The 21,579-nt window shown below is 56.5% G+C and overlaps 2 protein-coding genes across 5 annotated transcripts; both read right to left on the bottom strand.

Annotated features, from left to right (window-relative positions):
* Nucleotides 1-371: 371 nt before the first annotated feature.
* PITPNM1 (phosphatidylinositol transfer protein membrane associated 1) lies at nucleotides 372-13,493 on the bottom strand. Of its 3 annotated transcripts, none has more exons than XM_031448018.2 (24): nucleotides 13,312-13,493; nucleotides 12,242-12,360; nucleotides 10,566-10,780; nucleotides 10,359-10,480; nucleotides 9,934-10,158; nucleotides 8,178-8,504; nucleotides 8,005-8,100; nucleotides 7,817-7,924; nucleotides 7,016-7,077; nucleotides 6,672-6,922; nucleotides 6,164-6,353; nucleotides 5,972-6,079; nucleotides 5,573-5,730; nucleotides 5,282-5,487; nucleotides 4,667-4,837; nucleotides 3,859-4,023; nucleotides 3,477-3,625; nucleotides 3,240-3,350; nucleotides 2,699-2,815; nucleotides 2,347-2,495; nucleotides 2,110-2,259; nucleotides 1,828-2,011; nucleotides 1,391-1,519; nucleotides 372-857 (listed from the first exon to the last, which is right to left on the bottom strand). In XM_031448018.2, exons 2-24 carry the CDS (start codon nucleotides 12,317-12,319, stop codon nucleotides 594-596), a joined length of 3,735 nt encoding a protein of 1,244 aa, XP_031303878.1. In that variant the 5' UTR covers nucleotides 12,320-12,360; nucleotides 13,312-13,493; the 3' UTR covers nucleotides 372-593. The 3 variants fall into 3 exon arrangements, with proteins under 3 accessions (XP_031303878.1, XP_031303879.1, XP_031303880.1); XM_031448019.2 differs by having other exon boundaries at nucleotides 7,817-7,921; XM_031448020.2 differs by having other exon boundaries at nucleotides 9,934-10,131.
* Nucleotides 13,494-14,683: 1,190 nt separating this feature from the next.
* Nucleotides 14,684-16,901, bottom strand: CDK2AP2 (cyclin dependent kinase 2 associated protein 2). 2 transcript variants are annotated; one of them, XM_010998123.2, is made up of 4 exons: nucleotides 16,201-16,901; nucleotides 15,800-15,900; nucleotides 15,580-15,712; nucleotides 14,684-15,210 (listed from the first exon to the last, which is right to left on the bottom strand). In XM_010998123.2, exons 1-4 carry the CDS (start codon nucleotides 16,280-16,282, stop codon nucleotides 15,143-15,145), a joined length of 384 nt encoding a protein of 127 aa, XP_010996425.1. In that variant the 5' UTR covers nucleotides 16,283-16,901; the 3' UTR covers nucleotides 14,684-15,142. The 2 variants fall into 2 exon arrangements, with proteins under 2 accessions (XP_010996425.1, XP_031304069.1); XM_031448209.1 differs by lacking the exon at nucleotides 16,201-16,901 and adding an exon at nucleotides 16,065-16,087.
* Nucleotides 16,902-21,579: the final 4,678 nt, after the last annotated feature.

Raw genomic sequence — 21,579 nt, 5'->3', positions numbered from 1 at the left:
TGTGTCTGGGTGAGGTGGGCTCCCAGTGCAGCCCTCCCTGCTCTCATCCCATGGTCCCATGGGCTCAGCTTCTGGGAACAGAGGCTCCAGTGAGGACCCAAGTCTGGGCCCCAGCGAACTGAAAGGCTGGCCTGGGTAGGGAGGCTGGGGAGGGGTGGGGTAGGCTGATTCTCCAGGAGGAGGCCTTGTGGAAAGTGGAGGACAGAGCTCTTCACAAGACCTCCGAGGCCCAGGCCCCAATCCTGGCCCTGTCCTCTGGCCTGTCGCATGACCCTGGGCACCTCCTGGCCTCTCTTTGCCCTTCAGCATCTCCATCAAACTATAAACGTGGGCTGGGCTGCCCTGTGATGCCAGGCAGGTGGGCAATCAGGTAGGCTGCAGGTGGTGTTTATTTTCATGGATTTACACACACTGGAAAAGCCTCTGGACCCTCCTCCCACTCCCAGGGCTGGCCCCCAGCACGAAAGGGAAGTAACACTGAGGGGCAGGCAAAGATGCAGGATGTGGGGCTGGGGGCCCAGCCTTCCACATGCGGCCACTTGGGCCCCTCAAGTGTGTGAATAAATAGTCCAAGTCCAGCCACAGTTTAGGCCTCACTCTTCGCTGTCCAACTTGAGGCTGATGCTTCGGGCCTTGCCCCGAGCCAGGGTGGTGGGCGGCGTCCCTGGGCCCTCCCGCTCCGCCTGGCTGGGGCCCCTTGAGCGAAGCAGCTGGCTCTGTTTTCGGAGGAAGTCCACAGGGGCAGCCCCGCCATAGCTGCTCTTGGCCAGGGTGGCCCTCGATGATCCCGCGGGGGCATGAGGGTGGGAGCTTGCCTCCAGCTGGCCCAGGTGGGCCACATAGCCATCTGACAGGAACTGTGGGCAGAGGTGGTCCAGGATGAAGGGATGGCCAGTCTCAGGCCCATAAGCTGCCCTCACCTGTCCTTCCCAGGCTCCTGGGAGTGCTAGCTGTATTGCAGAGCTGGTATAGTCTGCCCAGCCCCAGGCTGGGAGGCAGGGCACCCTGGCTTTACTTCTAGCTCTGCCCCTCTCTGGGCCTCATCTTGAGTTTCCTCATCTGTGAAATGGTTTCTTGAGGGGAAATAACAGCAGCTAACGTTTAGCAAGCACTTGCTTTCTTGATGTGCAGCAAATCACGTGATCTTCAGGATAGCCGTTGAAGTCTGTGCCATTTTATCATTTCCATTTCACAGACAGGAAATTAAGGTACAGAAAGGTCAAGGCCTATGCCTAGGGCCATGCCAGAGTGGAACCAGCACTCAAGGTCTTGAGCCTTCGCACAGCCAGCCCCCTCAGGTGCTTGTTAACGCACAGGTGGTCCTTATGGCCCAGACCCAGGCTCCCACTCCCTGGCTGCCTTGCAGTCCCCACCTTCACTTTGTCCTCACCTGGCACTGCGCCTGCAGTTTCCGCACGGCGCGGCCCACAATGTAGGTCTGGCTTGGGGGCAGGCCCAGCGCTGCGTATACTGCCACGTCTTTGGGGGACCCGTAGCCGGCCACGATGTTCAGTTCCACCTGTGGCCAGAGAGGCCAGTCAGCAGCCCCGGGGGGGTGGAGTCACAAGGCTGGGGGTGGGGGCTGATGGGTGTCTGGGTTCAGATTGTTTCAGATAGGGTTATATAGTCTACCTCACCAGGCCCCAGCTCGAGGAGGGACTGGTTGGACCTCCCTAGTTGGCCCTAAGGATAAGGGGCCTCTAGGTCCACAAGGGAACTATAGGAGCCCTTCCATTCTGTTAGGTCTGATCTGGGGGTGATGGCATTAGGACCAAATGGACCTCCCCGTCCCACAGCCTGGGGAGGGAACCTTCCCAGCTGCAGCACCTCCTGCACCAGGCTTTGCAGAAACATCGCCTTCTGGCGCAGTGGATCATGGGTAAGGCCGTCGCAGAAGGAGACAACGCCGTGGGGAAAGTTGTGCTGTGACAGCCAGGCCACCACACGGTGCTTCTGCATATCGGGCCGACCGGTTACGTACACGATCAGGTAGCCAGTGTCCTGCCAGTGCCTGCGGGGTGGGGCGGCCGTCAGCTCCTACCTGCTTAACTCTGTGCACTGGGGGTAGGGGCTAGTCACCGCAGTGAGCTGGGAGGTGGCTGCTCCTACCTGACCACGTCCACAGCTCCAGCGCGCACCTTGGGGTCGCTGCCCATGATGGAGACGCTGGCGGTGAAGGAGCCGTCGATGCTAAAGACCACGGCCTCAGTGCCACGCGCCACCACCGTCAGGCAGCACTCTGCATATGTGTGGTCGCCCCTAAGGCGAGTGGGCCTCGTGAGTGACATGGGGGCGGGGCCCAGAGGAGCCCCTCCCCGCAGTGGCCCGCCCCACCCCCGCGCTCACCTGACCACCATGCGCACCGGGTAAACGCCGATGCCCAGTGCACGCTCTTGGGGCACTGGGAAGGTGAGGCGGCCCGAGCTGTTGGTGACCTCAGTGCCAAAGTGGATCCACTTGCCCGAAAGCGGCTGCGTCATGATGTAGACATCCACCTAGCGGGGAGAGGGTCCCCTTGACGCTAAGTGGAGGAGGGCCGAGGCAGGCCTATTCTAGGGGGTGGATGGGTTTTGGGGCTCAAGCTGGTGGGACCAGGAGCTATTCAGGGGACGGGAGGCGGGACCGGGAGCTCCCGCTTGGGGCAAGGTTAGTCTGAGGGGGGCCGGTCTACCCGGAGCCAAGGCCACTGTGTCCTGACCTTCTCTCCGGTGAGTGTGACCACGTCCAAGGGCCCGTACATGAAGCGCCCGTTCAGCACCTGGGGGCGGCCCTCGCACACCACCGTATCGCTCGCCCGGTGGTTGGAAGTGACGTTCTGGCAGGAAGAGACAGAGTGAGCCCACAGCAAGGAGATGACAGGGATGCGGGAAGAGCTGTTGGTAGGGACCAATGCCGAGACAGTAGGGCGTGGCCTGGAGGAGGTGAGGACGCTGCGAGAGGGGCGAGGCCTGAGGGGTGGGCGCTTTTGCTGACCTCTTTCTGAGGTCGTGAGGGCTTCTGCGTGGACTGCGGTTCTGAAGGGGTAGAGTCATGACAGGGTGGGGTGCAGAGGGTGAGGCAGGGTGAGGGCCAATCCGAGACCTGACTTGGCGGAGGGAGGAGGGGAGACCAGTGGCGCCCATGGGCTGGGCTGAGGAGATGGGGCCAGGGCCACAGTGGGTGGAATGGCAACCAGGAAAGTCTTGAGGGGCGTGGGGATGTGGCCTCGCTCTTGAGGGTGGGAGGGGAAGGGTTCATACTCGGATCTTGACTTGGGTGCGTTTGCGCTGCCACTTCTCCCTGGGGAAGGCCGGGCTGTAGATGGATGGCTCCTCATACTCTGTTAGCTGTGGCCGCTCCTTCTCGATCACCTGTGCAGGATGGGACCCAGCGAGGCCATGTGAAGTGGGGAAGGGTGCCTGGGACTGCCTCTCCCCCAGCCCACGGGACCCTATCCTTGTCCAGTTCCCTCTCCCACCCAGTATCCCTAGGCCCACCTGGCGCAGGATGAAGGCCACCACATCCGCTGACTCCCAATAGCTGGCGTGGAAGAGGTGGGGCAGCGTGACGGTGGGGAAGGCGGTGAGCGCCTCAGGGCAGTAGAGCGAGTAGTCAATCCGCTTGGTCCCCCACCAGCGCTCGAGGACTGTACAGCCACGGTGGGCAGTGAGTCAGGGGTGGCTTCCCACCCCGTGCACACCTGTCCGGCCCCTAGTGCTCTTCCCTCCCTCTTTTCCACCAAGCCTGCTCTTTGCCGAGTCCGGAGTTGGGTGCTGGGGCCCCCTCCTTTCAGAACAAATGCTGGGGGCAGGGGTGTTTCCACTGGGCGTTAGAGGTGGAATGTTTCCCCTCCCTGGGCCAAGTGGCTGGCTGACTTACTCTTAACCACCTCACTGGTGGTGCTGGGGGCAGCTGGCTGGACTGGCGGATCATTGCCTAGCTCACTGCCCTTCCAGAAGGCACCGCTGGCAGAGGTGGGTGTTGAGGGCACCAACATCTCCAGCTCCTCCAGAAAGAGGCCTGAGTGGGTCTGCAGAGTGTCAGCTGGGGGTGGAGGGGCAACCTCAGTGGCAGACTGGGCCAGGCTGCCCTCCTGTCTTCTGACCCAAGGTTCCAGGACAGCTTGGCCCCTACACCTCCACCACCTTCCCTGCCAGCCCTCCCCAAGCCTGAACTGCCCGCTACCTGGGTGGAAGTGGAGGGGGGCATTCTCTCCTCTTAGCCCACTCCAACAGCCAGCCAGAATGCCTGCCATCACCACCCCAGTGCAGGCCCACTTGCCTCATGGGGCCAAATGGGTACTCATTTGCATGCATGAGTACACACCCCACACCAACACACAAACACCAGTGCAGATGGAGCCACAGTGCATCCCGATACACAGACAGAGCCACACCCCAGCTTCCGTGGTGGGCGGCCACTCTCAGGGTCACCCTGCCTCCTCTCTCTAGCCCAGTCATCACCACTGCCCCCCAACTTCTGGGTAGAGAATGTTAGAGGGTCTTGGGGATCCAGAGTGCCCAAGGGGCCAGGGGAGGGCTTCCTGGCCCTGGGAGTGGTGACATGAGATGGTACTAACAATGTGGGAACTACCTCATGTCTTCTTGGCTAAGGGGGCCCATCCCCACCCCCACCCCCACAGTTGGTGCCCTCCTCCTTCTCCCCTTTATTTTGTTTGGGGGCGTACCCAGCAGCAGGGATGAGCCGTCTCCCAGGGGGAACTTCTGGTAGCGAGGCACAGCCAGTGGGGCGATGGCCTGGAACTTGGGGGCCAGCAAGGGCTCAAGGCGGGAAGCACAGGGGTCAGCCGCGTGGAAGAGGTTGTAGATCTGCTCACAGGCTGGGCGCATCTGGGCCACTGGTACCCACAAGATAAAGGGGGGGGGTTCAGCTGGGCATTTGGGAGGGGGTGTGGGAAGCAGCACCCTGACATGCTGTGTGATCCTGAACCAGCACTTCCCAGACTGTACTCCCTGGGAGGTTACTGGGGTCCTGCTTAGAGTGAGACAGTTCTCTTGTCTAAAAAGAGATCAGAGCCTTCAATTTGCTGATATGATTCAGGATGAAGCATTTCCCATGCCTGTTGGACCCTTTCTCATGAAGAGTATCTGTGGGTATGAGTTCCTCTTGGTTCCCTTTGGGAAACTTGGCCTTGGCAGGTCCCTTCTTTCTGGGCCTCAGGTTCCCCCTCTCTAGCCAGACCACTTAATTTGTACAGTGGAGAATGGCATTAACACCCACATTTCAGGTGAGATAAAAATTGGAGGAGAAGGGGAAAGAGTGGACGAAGGTGTGGGCTCACCCTCCAAGGCAGGCATCACGGTTTTGCGCAGAGCCAGCACCAGGCCCAGTGGAGAGCCAAAGAGGAAGAAGCTGGAGACCTTAAAGTCGAGGCGAGCAGCACTAGTGGGACCATCAGGAGCCTCAGAGGTGGCGGCAGCAGATGGGCAGGAGGCTGTGCTAGCCCGCCTGGGCTCTCCAGAGGTGGTTGGGGCAGCCGTCTGCAGGCTGTGGGGCAGGTGGGGTGTTCAGTGCTGCTGCCTCCACAGCCCAGCACAAGTCCAGTGTGGGGGTGATGGGGCAGGAACGTCACCTGTTCTGAGGGCCCTCGGGCTCCGGGCTGGCCATGTCATTGGGGGCGCGCTGTGTGGGCAGGGCCGAGGGTTCTGGGCTGGCCCGGCCCAGCCCCTCCACCCCATCTGCCAGGGGATCCCGCACTGGGCCGACCTCTGGGGAGAGCAGCTCATTGTTCTAGATGGAATAGGGGACAGAAACATCCTTAGGACTGGAGACAATTGATTTCTACTTATGAGAAATTGAGGAAAGAGGCTTGAGGGTTGGGCAGGGACTCAAACCAAGCAGGCCAGTGAGCCCCAGAGGGGATGGAAAGAGGCAGCAGGGGACAGGCGTGAGAGAGGTCATATTCCCAGGGCAGAGACCTAGAGCTGGAGAGACATCCCCTCCTGAGGAGATGGGGTCCAGCCACACTGACCATGCTTCCTCGGCGGCTGCTGCCCCGGCTCCCAGGGCCCGCGCCGGCACTGTGGCAGAGCGCGTCAAAGCCCAGGATTCCTCCGACGCCATCTCCGATCAGCACCACCTGGGTGAGAGGCCAGTGCCATCAGAGGCGGGCGGACGGTGGGCTCCAGTGGCAGGCTCCCCAAGAACATCCCTAACTCCTGACCTGCCCACAGAAGCCGGCGCCCTCAGACGAGCGCAGGAAAGCGGTGTAGGCCTGGTTGGTGCGGGCGATGACAGTGGCCACAGCACCCTGGTATCGGGAGGATGAGGTGGCCAGCAGCGGCAGGGCAGCCAGTGGAATGTGGTCCTGGGAGCGAGACAGGCTGTCGCCGTCATGACTGTAGGGGCTCAGGCTGTAGGAGGAGTGGGTATAATGGGTTGCGGGGGGCCTCCAGGCCCACCACTGCCCCTTCTAAGTCCCCTTGGCCTGTTGGCAAGTCCCAGCACTGTGGGGCCTTTGTGGAGAAGACAGTCAGTATCCAAGAGGCCTTTATGATGGAGCCACTGACTAGAAACTGAGGTCCAGCTGGGTGTGTGACTGGCCTAGGTGTCTGGCTTCCTGGCCTCCTCCCCTTCCCCCCATGGGGCCTCTCTGGTCCCAGGAGCCCCCAAGTGGCTCTCCACACTTTGGGGACCCTGTGTGTCCCCCACCCTTCCACCCCGACAAGTACTTGGAGACAAGGGCATAGGCAGCGGCACAGATGGGTGGGCAGGGCACCAGGCGCAGCGCCACGTGGCCCAGGGCCTCAGGGAAGTGGATTCGGGTGACAGCCTCGAAGGCCAGGCTCAGCGTCTGCACATCCGCCTGCTTGGAGTTGGTGTCTCCAGGACCCGAGTCTAGGATGTTGCCACTGTGCAGGATGAGGAAGAGGGCGTGGACTGCGCATGTCTCAGCCCCCAGATCCCCCGTTCCATCTGGGCCCTGCGGGGCACAATGGGGTGCCAGGGGTGTCAGAGCAGTGGCCCGGCCGGCTGGTGGGCGGAACTGCGATGTGGGGTGGCCAACCATACTCACTTCTGAGTCCCTGGGTGCTCGGGCCCCATCCCCAATGTCTTTGGTGGCCTCAGTTCCAGGGTCTGTAGGATGGGGAAAGCCAGTGTAGGAGACTGAGGGGTTTGTGGGGATCCCCTCATCTGGTACTTCAGGTACCCTTGCTCTGCTGTCTGCCTGAGCACCCCCCATCTGCTCCCCATCTTCCTCTGACCTCCTCTCACCCGACTCTCCCAGGTCACTTCACGTTTCTGGGCCTTTGCACATGCTGCTGACAGAGATGCCTTTCCCCACAATGCCTGTTTGCCTGGAAAATTCCTTCTAATCCTGCCCTGTCCAATATGGTAGCCACTAGCCACACGTGCCTATTCAAATTGAAATGAATTAAAATACAAAATTCAGTTCCTCAGTCACACTAGCCACATTTCAAGTGCTTGACAGCCACATGTGGCTAGTGGCTAGATCATTTTCATCATCACAGAAAGTTCTTTTGAACAGAGCTGGTCCAATCCTTCAAAATCCAGTTTAGACATCACCTCCCACTTGAAGCCTTCCTGAACTCTAAATTTAACTCCAATCTTCATGCTGTGTCTGAACCTTGACTACACTCCAATCATCAACCATCTATCAATCCATCCATCCATCCATCCATCCATCCATCCATCCATCCATCCATCCACCCATTATCCACCTGTGTATTTAAGGAGCACCGTTTCTGGATTTACATTCATTTTAGGACCCCATTAATTTTCAGAATGAGCTGTTCTCCAAGTCCCCACTGCATACGAGGTGCTGGTGGCTGGCAACCCAATGTGGGATCTTTACCTGGTGCCCCCTCAGCCTCCATGGGGGAGGCAAAGGCGTCAATGAAGTCATTGGAGTTCCACTTGGTCATCTCCTTGGGGAAGACCTCATCACTGTCCGAGAAGCCTTCTGAAGGGACAAGGGCCTGTGTTATGGGGTGGTTGGAGCTTCTTAGGGACCCCCACACCCCAAAGGGCTGTGATGCTGACCATGGGCGTCAAAGAACTCCTCTTCAGAGCTGTTCTCAGAGTCTCGGGCAATGTTCTGCATGCGCCACTCGGACAAACTCTGGGGAGACACGCCCCCTGCAGGGCCATATCGGCCTTAGCCTTGGAGTCCAGCTTGAGGGTCACTCCCTCCCATCCCTATGCCCCAACCATACCTCCATGCTGGGATGAGTAGGAGGAACGGGAGGATGAGGACCACTGCTTGCTGAAGCTGGCATCTGGTGAGGCATCAGGGCCTGGGGGGACCTCAGGCCCATCGGGGGTGCCAGCATGGCTGGCCCCAGCCCGGGCCTCACTGCTTGGCTTCCCTGGGGGCTGGGCCTCAGGCCCCTCACTGCCTGTGTTGCACTTGGCCATGCGCTGTGCCAGCATGCGGGCGGTCTCATCCTCCAGTGCCCGGATGTCAGCCATGCTCAGCTCTGTCCATTCATCCTGCCAGCACCAGGCCTGGCGGTGGGCCCGCAGCATCACCCGACGCAGACCTGTAGGTGCCCAGGCATCAAAACCACCCTCACCCCCAATCCTGAGTTTTCCTGCCGCTGCAGCCACATGCCCAGCCCTTGAGTTCGGGTAATGGCTCCCCTGGGCACACCACCCACCCAGAGCAAAGTAGGGCAGGGCAAGTGCGGTCCAGGAGATGGGAGTGGAAACTGGGGCATGTGTCTTCTTGCCCCACCTCCCTCCCTGCCCACTGCCTCTTTTATCCCTCTGGACACGCCAACTCTGAGCACTGAGCCCACCCAGCACCCCGGGAAGCTGGGACAAATGTGTGTTCTTGATCTCTTTCAGCTGGCTTCCTGCTGACTCCTTCAGAGACGTTAACAATTAAGGCGTTAACAGTTAATGAAATTGTTGATGGTTAATGAAGGTGTTAATAGTTAATGGAAGCGTTGGCACTTAACAAAGGTTGTAGCAAAACATGATAGCCATTCTGGGATATTTTCATCTTAAGCAGAGAAATAAAGTTAGAAATTTCAATATCTAGGAATTAAAGTAATAATGATTGAATTATAATTATAAACTTCTGGAAGGAAATATATCAGAATCTTAATAGTGGTTATACATGGGTAAATTTCATTTTGTTATTTCTGCTTCTTGGCATTTTTCCAAATGTAAGACGAGGAGTCTGTATCACTCCCTAAGCTAATTTCTTCATCTGTAAAATGGGAATACTAGTCCTTACCTTGAGGGGTGTTGTGGGTGTTAAAGTAGATTTTGCATGAAAAGTGATTAGCAGAGGATTTGGCATGTTGTAATCAATATTAGCTTTTAACATCTGGCCCAACCTCTTCCTCATTTACAGAAGGGAAAATTAAGGTGCAGAGATGGGAAGTGTCTCACTAGAGGTTCTGTGAGTCTGTGGTGGAATTGAACCCAGGTCCCTGGATACCCCCATCCTTCTACATGCAGGTAGCCCACCCTCAGACCTGGGATAAGCTGTTGGGTTAGTTTTAGGGGGTGTGAAACAGGGCCTTCTGATAACAGGGCCAGAGGATGGGGCTTGGAGCTAGGGGTGGGAGGGACTCCCGAGAGAATGACAGAGTCACAGCTTTGGCCTACACTCCTTAGCATGCCCGTTAGAGCTAGTGATCCTCCTGAGGGTCTCTAAGCCTCACTTGACCCACAGAATACTGGAGAGGCTTAGAATCTTAATGGATGAGAAGCAGCATCTCTGAATTTCAGACATCATATCTCCAGCTTCTTGCTCTCCTGACTCTTACCCATACCTCACGGCTAGGTTCCCCCAACCCCTGGCTAGGCAGCACTGCTCCCCTGTGCCTCAGCACTCACCACATCAAATGGAAGCAATGGCTTTATGTTTGTGTCCCCAGTGGACTGGGAGCATCCCTGGCTCAAACAAGGGCCCGGTGCATGCTAGGTAAATGGAATCTCCTGTGGCTGGGTGCTCACCAACATCGTGGATGAACTGTTCAATCTTGGCCTGCATGCCCCAGTAGCGGAACTCAACCTTGCACAGCTTATAGGCGCACATGAGGGGCCCCGTCTGGGCTGCTGTGCGTGCCCAATCGTCAGTCAGCGGTCCTCGGCCCGTCTTGGCCGAGCGGTACAGCCGGGGGTCCTCTTCTGCTTTGTACTCGCCTGGGGCCACTGCATCCCGCACAATGTCGATAGTATCTGAGGGGGTTCCAGCAGCACTGAGCAATACCAGCCCCCTCCAGCCCCTGCCACCCCTTCCCCACTTAGGGATCGGGAGGGCAGATTTTCATGCACAGGAACCGAGGCCCAGGAGAGCCTGAGACTTGTCAGAGGCTGCCTGTCAAGGGGGCAGGTGGCCTGAGAGGGGCTCCAGGTCCCCCACTGGCTCTAGGCCTCACCGAGGATGCGCTGTCTCCTCTCAGCCCCACTCAGGTTGAAGACATTCGGCTGCTGCCCCCCATCAGGCAGGTAATAGGTCTCTATTTCAATGGAGAATTTCTCCACAAAGGGGCAGGTGTACCTAGGCAGAGGGCAGGGGGGAGGGTTATTACTGTGCCCACCAGGGCTGTTCCCCTCATGGCCCCAGGCCTGCCCCACCCACTCACCGGGTTCGGGTGTAGGGATAAGCATTCCAGGATTCCTCCTCCACCTGCAGGGCAGCCTTGGGCAGCAGCGCCCGGAACCAGCCTGGGATGTGGGAGCCCACGTGGTACACCTTGTGCGTGTATTGCCCACTGCCGCCGGGCCCATCTGTGTAGGGCCGGTTGGCCAAGATCTCCACGCCACTGCCCTCGCCACTTGACTCCTCTCGGCTCTTTTTCTGCAGTCCAGGGCAGAACAAAATGAGCAGCTCAGCTCCAGCTCAGCTCTCGGGATGGGATCCCCAGCTAGGCCTGGCCCCCTGTGCAGCTCTGAGGCCCTAGTCCCAGCCTTTCTAACTCTTGGAAACCCTACCCTGGTCCCTGGTAGCTCCTGGGGTCAGGAGTCCAGTCCCCTAAGGGGTTCTGCAAGCCAGTGTTTATTCAGTCATTCAAGTAATTGTCATCTGCTCTATTCTGGGCATTATCTGGGATTATATTAATTGGGATCTGTTAATGTACAGAACAAAGGCCCCTGCCTGCCCTTGTGGAACTTACATTCTAGTAGAGGGAGACAGATAACAGAAAAAAAAGGAAATTATGTGGTATGTTAGAAGGTGGTAAGCTATGGTAAAAAGAAAGCACACAACAGTGTAAGAGGGATAGAGTTGGGGGTTGCAGTTTCCATAGGATGGTCAGGGAAGCCCTCATTGAGAAGATAACATGACCTTGATTTGAATATGTCTTGGGAAGAGGGAGAGTGCTGAGCAGATGTGAGGTGGGGGAAGTATTCAAGGCAGAGGGGAAGCCAGTGTAAGCTCCTGAGATGGGAACATGCTGCATGTGCTCCTAGCAAGGGGGCCCAGGGTGGGTGGGCTGGAAGAATCAAGGAGAGTAAAGGGGGTCCCCACCTTTCTAGGACCCCAAAACCAATGCCTACCCCATCCCTCATAGTTAGCACTCAAGTCCTGGCCTTATGTGGCTCTGGAGCTTGAACTTGGCCCACTCAACCCCCCTAAGACCAGATCCCAGCCCTCTTGCCTGCTCAGACTCTGGCCCCCATTTCTGGGGAGCACATCTGGAATAGGTCTCTCCTCTCTGCTCCTGAGAGCCTGCCCTGCTCATTCTCACAGCCCAAGCCCAGACCCATACCCCCTTCCTCTTAGCCCAGACCTCACCCTCCGGGGTCTGCCTGCCCCTCTCCATCACAGTTTTGGGGCCTGATCCTCATCCCACGTCCCTGACTGCCTGAGATTGCCAGGATCCTTCACGATCTGGGATCCCCCTCCCAGTCTTTCTCTCCCATCTGGGACCCCTCCTCACTTTCTGCCTCCCACTCCTGCCGCCTTGTGCACGCCTTTCCTTACCCTCAAAGGATTACAGATTCTAAGGATTAAAGGAGATCAGATGTGGGCTGAGCGTAAAGCAGGAGCTGGGCACTTAGAGGGTGGGGAGGTACCACTAGGCCCTTCTGCCCCTTTTCCCACAGCCCTTAACCACCACCACCCCCGCTCCTACATCCAACTGGGGAACCTCTCTCTCCTCCTCCAGCCTCTGAGCCCATCCAAGCCCCGGAGCTGGACTGGACGGGGGATAAGCTGGGCCCGGCCCCCCTTGTCCCAGGTGTAGCCTGCGAGCTCCTGCGGTTACCCTACCATGAAGCGTGGCCTCCCCCTTGGTCTCCCTTTTCTCACTGGCCTCACCTGGATCATGTAGAGCTGAGCCACCTGGTACTCGTCGAGGCTCATGGGCAGCAGAATGTGGTACTCCTTGATGAGCATCCTGAAGACGCTCCGCCGGCCGCGCGCGGCCTCGGCTCCGCCTGGCGCAGGGCACCGCGCGGCTGTCAGTGCGGGGCGGCGGCGCGCGGCCCCGAGCCCTGGCCGCCGGCCGAGGGGCTCGGACCGCGGGACCCCATGCCCGGCCACTCCACCGGGGAGGCGGAGGCCAGCCCAGCAGTGCAGCCAGCGCCGCGGGGGGCCAGGAGCCGCGGCGAGGCTGAGCGCTGACCTCTTTTCCACGCAGCCCCCGCCCCCCGCCCGCCCATCGCCATGGCAACCGCGCGCTGACGCGGGCCCCCCCGGAGCGGCGGGCGCTGGCCGGCGGGCTAGTGGGCCAACCTGGCCTCTACGGCCGCCGCAGTCTCCTAAGCCCCCTCAGAACAGCATCTCTTGGGGACCCGCCCTCAGCAGCCCCCGGGCCCCTCCTTCCGGGCCGGCCTTCCACAACGGGCCCCTCGGGGCCCGCCCCCTGCATCCCTTTCCCCAAGTTGATGTGGTCCGTTGTCCCCCACTCATGGACGTCTACTTAGAACCTTGTCCCCCAGGATGTCTCTCCGCAGAGCAGCCCGGTGCGCCCCTCCTGTCAGCGTACTGTCAATGTTCCCCACCCCCCGCACCCAAACCCACCTTCTAGGAGCGGATAACTAACACCTCCGCCCCCTAGACCTGCCTTCCCCACCCAGGCCGGTAGCCCAGCCCTCAACTTTCGCCTTCCCAGCATCCTCCCTGGACCCTCGGCACTCGTCTTTGCAGCCACCCCATCATCCTTCCTGGGGGCTGACCCCTCTTCAGGGTGAGGCAAAAGTATCCCACGAAGCCCCTGTCCTAAGGGACCCGCTCCGACCACTTGCTCCTCAGTTTCGCTCCAGCCTCCACCCCCACCTCTTACCCAGCGAGCAGTGTAGCGGCCCCGCTGTCCCCACTTCCCTCTGCTCCCCGGAGCCCCGGCCCCCCGCCGTGCTCTTGGCCCGCCCGATAACGTCCCGGCTCACCTCTAGTTTACAGCGGAGGCCCCTCACCCGGTACGGACAGGGGCGGACCGGCTGTGGGTCGGGGCCCGGAGCGCCCCCAGCCCCAGCCTTGGCTTCCAGCAGTAGCCGGACCCTCTAGAGAAGCAGCGCGGGCCCATGGCCCCGACCTTCCTCCCGGTCTGCCCGCCGGCTCCCCTGCCCTCCCTCCCCACCGCCCGCCGCGTCACTGCAGCCGCCCCGCCCCCTTCCTGGGCCCGGCTAGCCCTCCCCACCCCTGCGGGGTCGGGGCAGCCCCGCCCGCGGCGGAGGAGGGCGGCCCGTCTTCCTTCCCCAAGGCGACGGGGAAGAGGCCATTCTCCAAATACTGGCGCTTTTTACTCCTGCTGTTCTTTGGGATTCCCAAAGCACTCTTGGTTCCTATCTGCACCGTGGCTCAGACCCTGTGTACTATGGAAATATGACAGAGTCCCATCCCCAACCTCCCTGGCCTTTGTAACCTGGGACCCAGGGTGGGGGAAATGTCTCCCCGTCCAAAATCTGGCCAGAAGCTGGTCTCTGACCTGCCTCTACCTAGCTGGTTCCAGGGCCCCACACCTCTAGGGTCATTCAGCTACACACCCAAGCAGAAGAGGGCTGCAGTCACCAAATCCTTGGGCTAGTCCCAGAATAGGGTTCCATGGCTTTTCCCACCTATACCTTCCGGGTCTACAAGTTTGGCCAACAGCCAGCCACCAGATCCCAGGCAAAAGCTGAGACAGCTGAGGGTTGGGCTCCTGGGACCACACCCAGTTGGCTAGAAGGCACTGGGACAGTGTATGGCAGCACTGAGCTGGGTCACCCACGTCAGAGGCTAGTACTCTCTCCTTGACTTTCTCAGGTCCTGGGGGGAAGGAAACAGCAGTGCTCCCTTTCCTCAGGATGCAGAGTTGGGGTGTTTTCAGAGCCTCCAGGGCTCATTCGAGTTTAGGATGTTAGGGCATTAAGGCATGTGAGGGTGTGGCTTAAATGAACTGGCATTTCCACTCTGCAAGGCATCATGGCTAATCTAGAGGAATAACCCTCTGGGCTTAGGCTGGAGACAGTGCCCTCCAGCTGTAGAGGCAGCCAAGGCCCTGCACTGCCCCCTGGTGGCATCATGTGGAGGAGGGCAGGGTTCTCAGCTAATGGAGCTCAACCCTTTCCACTACCTATAGCTGGAAGGTTGAAGGCCAGAGAAGGACAGAGTACCACTCAAGGTCAATGGACAGTGGAAGAAAGGCAAAGGCGGGCTCAGCTGGTCTCTGTCCCACCCACTGCACCACCCCTTACCCCCTTCCAGAGACTCCTCTTTCCCTTTTTTCTTCCTGACCCATCCAGGCTTAGCAGAAGCACCAGACTCAGAAAGACTACGAGCTGAGAGAACAATTCCAAATTATCTTTTATTTATACAAAAATGGCATTTTAGCAAAAGACATTGAGAAAAGAGTCGCTATGGCCCAGGAGATGAGGCAGGGAGGCAACAGGCCTTCTGACGCCCTGCTGGGGTAAAAGGGGTCTGGGGAAAGTGGTGAGAAGTCCTGGGTAAGTGCTGAGTGGTGGGGGCCGCAGAAAGGAGAAAGCTCCAGTTGGATCAACACTGTTGGCAGGTCATGGATGGGACTCACAGTGACCTCGCTGTTAACTCTTTCAGGGGTTTCAGTTAGTGCTGCCGACTGGAGTGAGAGCCGCCTACTTGTTCCTGGAGGGCACCCACCAGAGGACACAAGTCAGGAAGCCCAGGATGGGAAGTGCAACTCGGGGTGAAGGCCAGGGAGAAGCAGGTGCTCTGCAGTGGCCAGGAAAGGTCCAGATGCTGAGGTGGAGTCTAGTCCTGTTACGTGCGAGCGTTCCTCTCTGTTTCTGCCAGGCACTCTCTGACTAGGGCCCGGGCATGGATGATTCCTAGAGTGGGAATGGGGAAGTAACATACAGGATCTCAGCGACCCTCCACAGTCCCACCCCCATCCTCCAGAGGAAGACCCCTCCCTCTATCTCCTTTCCTTTCAGTAAAAGGGACTATAATCTAATGAAGGGCTGGATGAGATAAGAAGTTTGGATAATCTTCAAAACTTCTCTGTTTAAATATAAATTCCCTGGCCCTTCCCTGGAAATTGACTCAATTTCAATTCAATTCAAAACGCCTCTCTGGATAGTGATACTGGCCCTAGTCTAGACTTGGCTCAGATGGCCTTCAGATGTCTTCCCTTCCCTAGTGAAGGACTGTCCAGTGTTAGTCTTCTGGGCAGGGGTGGTGGGCCTGGTCTCACTTACCTCTCTTCAGGCGCTCCATGGCGCTCTTGCTTCCAGCATAGGTGGGCCGGATCTCTTTGCCCATCTCCTCTATGACCGACAGCAGGTCCGTGTAAGTGCTCTGGGAACCCTGGGCGCCAGGTGGTTTCATTGCCTATGTCAAAAGAGAATAGGGCAGTGATCTTAGGCCAAGAGGGGGCCTCCAGTGCCCATCCATAGGCAATCCTTCAGCTCCACTCACCTGTACATAGCCCATGGAGGGCGGTCCAAAGTCATTAAACAGCGGTCTGAAAGGGGCAGCGGCTCCCGGCACCGAGCCCGACGGCGATGGAACACTTCCGGCTGCAACATGCAAGAGTAAGAGGTCAGCGAGGGGCAGGGACGCCTCGTCCCGGCGTTCAAGCCGGCGACCGGATTCACACCATTCCCTGCAAAGGAATGCTTCAGTCAGGCTGCTTAACTTCAAGACAAACCCCTCCCCCTGCGCTTCACCAACAAGCCCTTACGTGACCACGCCCACTTCACAGGCCAGCAAACTGAGGCTCAGGGAGGGTAAGCAGCAGGCCCAGTGTTGCAGAACTTAGGCCGTCTTCTCTTCGAGACATCGACCGCCCGGGCAGGAGAGCAGGGGTGGATCCTCACCTGTAGGGACCGGGGTGCCGGGCCCAGGGGTGCTGGAGCCAGGGGTGCTGCTGGGGGCGGGGGCGATGGGTTTGTAGGACATCCCCAACTCCTGGGTGCGGCAGACGCCGGCCGGCCGCTCCTCCCGGGTTGGCTGCCTGGCCGCTCAGCCGCGCTCTGATTGGCAAGCCGGCAGCACGCCCCTGGTAAATAGAGCTCAGGCCGGAAGGACGGGAGGGCAGGAACGCTCCCTCACTCCCGATTGGCGCGCGAAGATGTCACTCGGACCTTCTCATTGGCAGAGGCTTGACCCAATAGGCCGCAACCGCTGCTGATTGGCCCCCGCCTTCCGGACCTCGCACCTGTCTGCTCCGGATTGGGCGGCGGCCGACGCCTTCCGCAATTGGCGAGTTCGCGGCCCGGACAGGCGCGCTCTCAATTCGATTAGTCCCAAAGCCCGAGAGGCGGGGCCTCGGAAACCCGGACCTGGGTCTGGTCCGCCGCGGTTCGCGCAGAGCGGGTATTTCCCGGGCTCGGGTGCCGACCTCACACCTCACTCGCTTTGTACGTCAGCTTCACGCTGCCCGTCCCATCCAGCTGGGGCTGCTGTCGCCGTCGCTGTCGCTGCCGCAGCCGCCGCCTCCGCGCGCGCACGCCTTTCCGCCGCTCTGGGGGCCGGAGGACGCAGGGCTTTGACGTTCCGAGCCCTGCGCCCCACCCCGTGCGCTTTTACGTCACCTTTCACCGGTTCAGCAACCTGTCCCCGATCCACGCATGCGCCCTCTTCAGGCCTCATTTGTTCCCATGGCAACGGGTCCCTCATCAACGCTACAGACGCGCCTGCTCCTCCCAATTGTCTGGACGTCAGGTCTAGGCTAGTGTAACGTTCAAGGGCGACCTCAAAGACTCCTCAGCTTGCCCCCCAACCTCCAAGGCTCCAGGCCTGTGCCTCATAAGGACAATAGCAGGAACAGCTAACCTTGAATACTTGCTGCATGCCAGGCCCTGTACCACGGACCATCCTGGACATGGGCCATGCACCATCTGGTTTCAATTTCACACCCCCACCCCCGCTAGCGATTTGCACTTGGACAAGTACCTCGATGATATGCCTCAGCTTCCCCATCTGTAAAATGGGGACGCTAATAATTATAAGGTTCTTGTGTGGATTAAATGAATATTCATAGACTGCTTATTGTTTCATCCTACTTTTCCCCATCCATTTCTCCACCCAGACCTCTCCCCTCAAATCTTATTTCTCACAACCCAAGATCTTGGACTGTCCTCCAAGCACTAACCCTTCCTGCCAGGCTACTTCTCCCCAAAACTTCTCTGGCCTTGTGTACCCTTGATGCCCCCAGGTCTATAGGTTTTCCTCACTCCCAGGACATTTATTCATTCACTCATCCAACAAACATTTTCTGACTTCATCCTCCATCTCAGACCTTGTTCTGGACACTGATACAAAAGTGAACTGGCCATAGCTTCTGTCCTCAAGGAGCTCCTAGTCTCAAGGAGAGACAGACAGAGAAGCAAAAGCACACAATACAGTAAGACAATGTGGAAACTGGGACAAGATGCATTGGAACTTAGAGGAAGGGGTCTGTCTCGTGACATCCAGAAGTCTTCCCAGAGGCGGGGGCATTCAATAGGTGAATGGATAAGTAAAGCATGAAATGGCTATACAATGGACTATTCAGCAATAAAAGGAAATAGTCTTAGTAGCCTCAAAAAGACACAGGCAGGCATATTGCTGAGTGAAAGAAGCCAGTCTGAAAAATCCACATACTGTATGATTCCAATTGTATGACATTCTGGTAAAAGCAAACTTATACAGAAGGTGAACAAGTTACTGGTTGCCAAAGTGAGGTTGAGGGGTAAAGCATAGGGAATTTTTTTAGGGCAGTAAGATGATTCTGTGTGACTGTAATGGTAAATACAAGACATTAAGCATTTGTCAAAGAGGAAACTTTAATGTGTGCATACTTTAAAAATTATTTAGGAGATCAAGGGATCCCAGGATGGAATGCAGAATATAACAGAAAAATCCAGCTGTATCACAAATGTATGAAGCAGCCTCACTGAAGGGAGGAGGGGAATAAGGTGCTAAGCTGGAAATGAGTGGAGTCTGTAAGAACAAAGAAAGACAAAAATGTAAATGTAGACTGGGTGACTTCTCTCTTGGAATAAGTTACAGGTAAGCAAGGGGAGGAGGCTAGAATGATCTATGTGGTCATGGATTGGAGTTGGAAATATCAGCATGAATTCATGTTTAGCTTAATATAAATACAGTTGGTTACATACAGAAATATTTTAAAATTTACAGGTTAGTGTGCATATATATGTCTCCTCACTCCATCAACTGAGAGGGCCTAGAGGCAACCCAGCACTCAGTTCTTGGTTTCTGATACCATTCCCAATAAAAGGAACCAGAGTGTTTTGGAGAAATGGCTGATGCTAGGACTGGGGCAGGAAATATACAAGATGATTCTGGAGCATCTAGTCGTGTCAGAAAGTAAGAAAATGCTAAAACAAAACAAAACAAAGCAAAAAACCCCAAACTCCAAACCCCATAATGATGGGAGTATGTCAAAGGGACACAGGAACCAACTGAAAGAGTGTCCAATGGCCAAAGGTGGAGTAATTTGAGGAAAAAATAAATAAAATAGTATTGGATTATAACTTGTATCAAATAAATGTTTGTGAGTCCATATTGATATAAATAAATGATTGAAAAAATAAATAAATGGAGAAGAGACAAATCTCCTGGACAGGAGAATTTCAAGTAATTTATGTAGAAATTCTGCCCTTAATGAGGAGGTTTATTAACCCTCCATCCCTTAAGTGCAGGCTGTACATGGTGACTTCCTTCCAAGAGTATAGTACATAACAGGGGAAAGAGTGGTTTTACAGTACGGAAACCTGACAAACACTATCTTAAGCAAGGCAATCAAGGTCAAAATTAATGGTGATTACATGTTGATAGTGTGCACTCTTGACATGTTGGGAGGAGAACCGCACTTTACCTCTGTAGTCTTCCTCCCCCACACCCATAACCCCAGACTAATCGTGAGAAAAACATCAGAAAAATCCCAATTTAGGGACCAGTCCTCAAAACTGTCAAGATTAAAAAAAAAAAAAAAAAGGAAATCTGTAAAACCATCATGACCAAGAAAACCCTAAGGAGACATGATGCCTAATGTAATGTGATGTCCCTGATGGCATTCCGGAAGAGAGTAAGGACAATCGGGAAAAGAGATGACATGTGCATAAAATGTGGACTTTGGTTAATAATAATGTCTGTATTAGTTCATTAACAGTGACAAATGTACCATTCTAATGCAATATGTGAATAGAGTGTTATGGTTAATTTATGTGTCAATTCGACTGGGTCACAGGCTGCCCAGACCTTTGAGCAAACATTATTCTGGGTATGTCTGTGAGGGTGTAGCTGGACAAAATTAACACCCATTGAATCTGTGTAAAGCAGATGGCTCTTCCCAGTGTGGGTTGAAGACCTGAAAGGGACAAAAGGTTGAGTGAGAGGGAGTTTTGCCTGCCTGACCATTGAGCTGGGTCATCAGTCTTCCACCCTCAGAAAGGAACTTACGACATCAACCTTCCTGGTTCTCTGGTCTTTGGACTTGGACCGGAACTATGGCGCCAGGTCTCCTGGGTCACCAGCTTGCTGATGGCAGATCTTAAGACAACTCAGTGCCCATAATTGCCTGAGGTAGTTCCTTGCAATAAATATCTTTACACACACACACACACACACACGCACACATATTGGTTCTGTTTCTCTGGAGAACCTTGACTAACACTTCGCAGAAGATGGATGTGGGGTATTCAGGAACTCCCTGTCCTATCTTCAAAATAATTCTGTAAACCTAGAACTACTCTAAAATAAAACAACTAAATGTAATATCTTTATCTGGGTGATGGTTACCCATGCGCATATACATGTCAAAATTTACTGAACTGTACATCTAAGATTTGTACACATCACTGAATATGCGTTATGCTCAAACTATTTAAAGTGGACTTAATGTAAAAATCTCAATTTATGGCTTCTTTTGGAAAACCAGAAGACCCGTGGCTCTGGCTTGCTCCGGCTGGCAGCAACCAATTGAGTTGGGTGGCAGACGGCCCCTTCAGGTGGGGAGGGGCTCCTGGCTCGGCATGGTTGCTGCCTGCTGACTGTTTCTTCCCAGCTGTGGTCCCTGCTCCAGCTATGTCTGTTTGGAACTTCCAGGCTAGTAGCCTTTTTGGGGTGGCAGGGCATGAGTGAGACTTGGGGGACGTTGTGGGCACTTCTGATGTCAGCAGTCACACTGTAGCCAATTAAGACCATCCTGCCAACTGCCCCCCAACCCCAACTCCAACCACAGAGCCTGCTAAGCTGGGGCCAGGGGTCTGTGGGAGGCTGACCTTGAGTGGGGTCTGGTCTTCCCCTGGCACATGTCCATCACTATCCCCAGCCCCTGCAGAGGGGACAGACTTCTTTTCAGGCAGTGATGCCATCTGTGCCAGCTGGTGGAGGGCAGTGGGAGGGAGAAGCTGCAGGGCTGGGGCAACTCTTCTTCGTCATCCCTAGGCCTGCCAAACTGGCAGGAGAGATCACCTAATTGAGGATTAAGGATTAATTGTGATCTGCCAGGCAAGTAGTACTGAGGCTGCTGCAGCCAGCCCTGGCACCTCGGTACTAAGCTCTGGGCTGGGGCAGAGCACCGGTGGCTGCCTGCCTACTCTGTCTCAAGGCTATCTTGTCAGCCACAGAGATGGTGAGGACCAGACACAAGCACTGAAAGCTTCCTCCCAGCAGGTGGGAACACCTGGTCAGGCCACGCTCTACAGACCAGCCAGGACTTGGCCATAGTTCAAAGAGCCTGGGGCCTGTCTTGGGTCCACGCTGACCTGGTGGCACCCTTTCTTGTTGGCACTGTGATTTTATAGTCCCCAGGCCTTGGTGCAAGTCCCACCTCTGCTTCATCCTAATGTGTGTGACTTTATGCCAGTTCCTCATCCTCCCAGAGACTTGTGGTGCCTGGCAAAGGGGCTGGATCATCCTGGGGGCCACAGGGGGTCATGACCAGTTTCTGAATAGGAGTGTGATGAAATGCAAATGGCAGTTTAGGAAGAATAATCCAGTGCTGCATGGACTGGAGGGGAGAGATGGCAGTGGAGCGGCGTGACTTCCAGCAAGTCGCTGGGACTTGGCCTCCGGGGGTCCTCAATCTGGAAAATGGGGCCATGAAGACCATGGCAGGGGTGGAGTGAGGAAATGTGTCATTTGGTTTTCCCAGGAAGCAGACATTAAGATGAAGTTAGAGAGACAAAAAAGAGAAAGCAGGAAGAAGCAGGATTGGGCAGGAGAGCCTCTGATTCGAGGCTGATCTG

This window comes from Camelus dromedarius, chromosome 12, assembly GCF_036321535.1.
Source record: "Camelus dromedarius isolate mCamDro1 chromosome 12, mCamDro1.pat, whole genome shotgun sequence".
NCBI lineage: Eukaryota > Metazoa > Chordata > Mammalia > Artiodactyla > Camelidae > Camelus > Camelus dromedarius.
Note: the sequence above shows the minus strand (reverse complement) of the source record. Positions and strands in the feature narration are given on the sequence as shown.

Coding starts and splice junctions, on each gene's coding strand:
- PITPNM1 (XM_031448018.2), bottom strand. CDS start 12,319: ATGCTCATCAAGGAGTACCACATTCTGCTGCCCATGAGCCTCGACGAG. Junction 7,078..7,816: donor GGAGGCTGAGGGGGCACCAG/GTAAAGATCCCA, acceptor CCCATCCTACAG/ACCCTGGAACTGAGGCCACC. Junction 6,354..6,671: donor GCCTATGCCCTTGTCTCCAA/GTACTTGTCGGG, acceptor CTCCTCCTACAG/CCTGAGCCCCTACAGTCATG.
- CDK2AP2 (XM_010998123.2), bottom strand. CDS start 16,282: ATGTCCTACAAACCCATCGCCCCCGCCCCCAGCAGCACCCCTGGCTCC. Junction 15,713..15,799: donor CCTCCATGGGCTATGTACAG/GTGAGTGGAGCT, acceptor CTTTTGACATAG/GCAATGAAACCACCTGGCGC. Junction 15,211..15,579: donor CATGGAGCGCCTGAAGAGAG/GTAAGTGAGACC, acceptor TTCCCACTCTAG/GAATCATCCATGCCCGGGCC.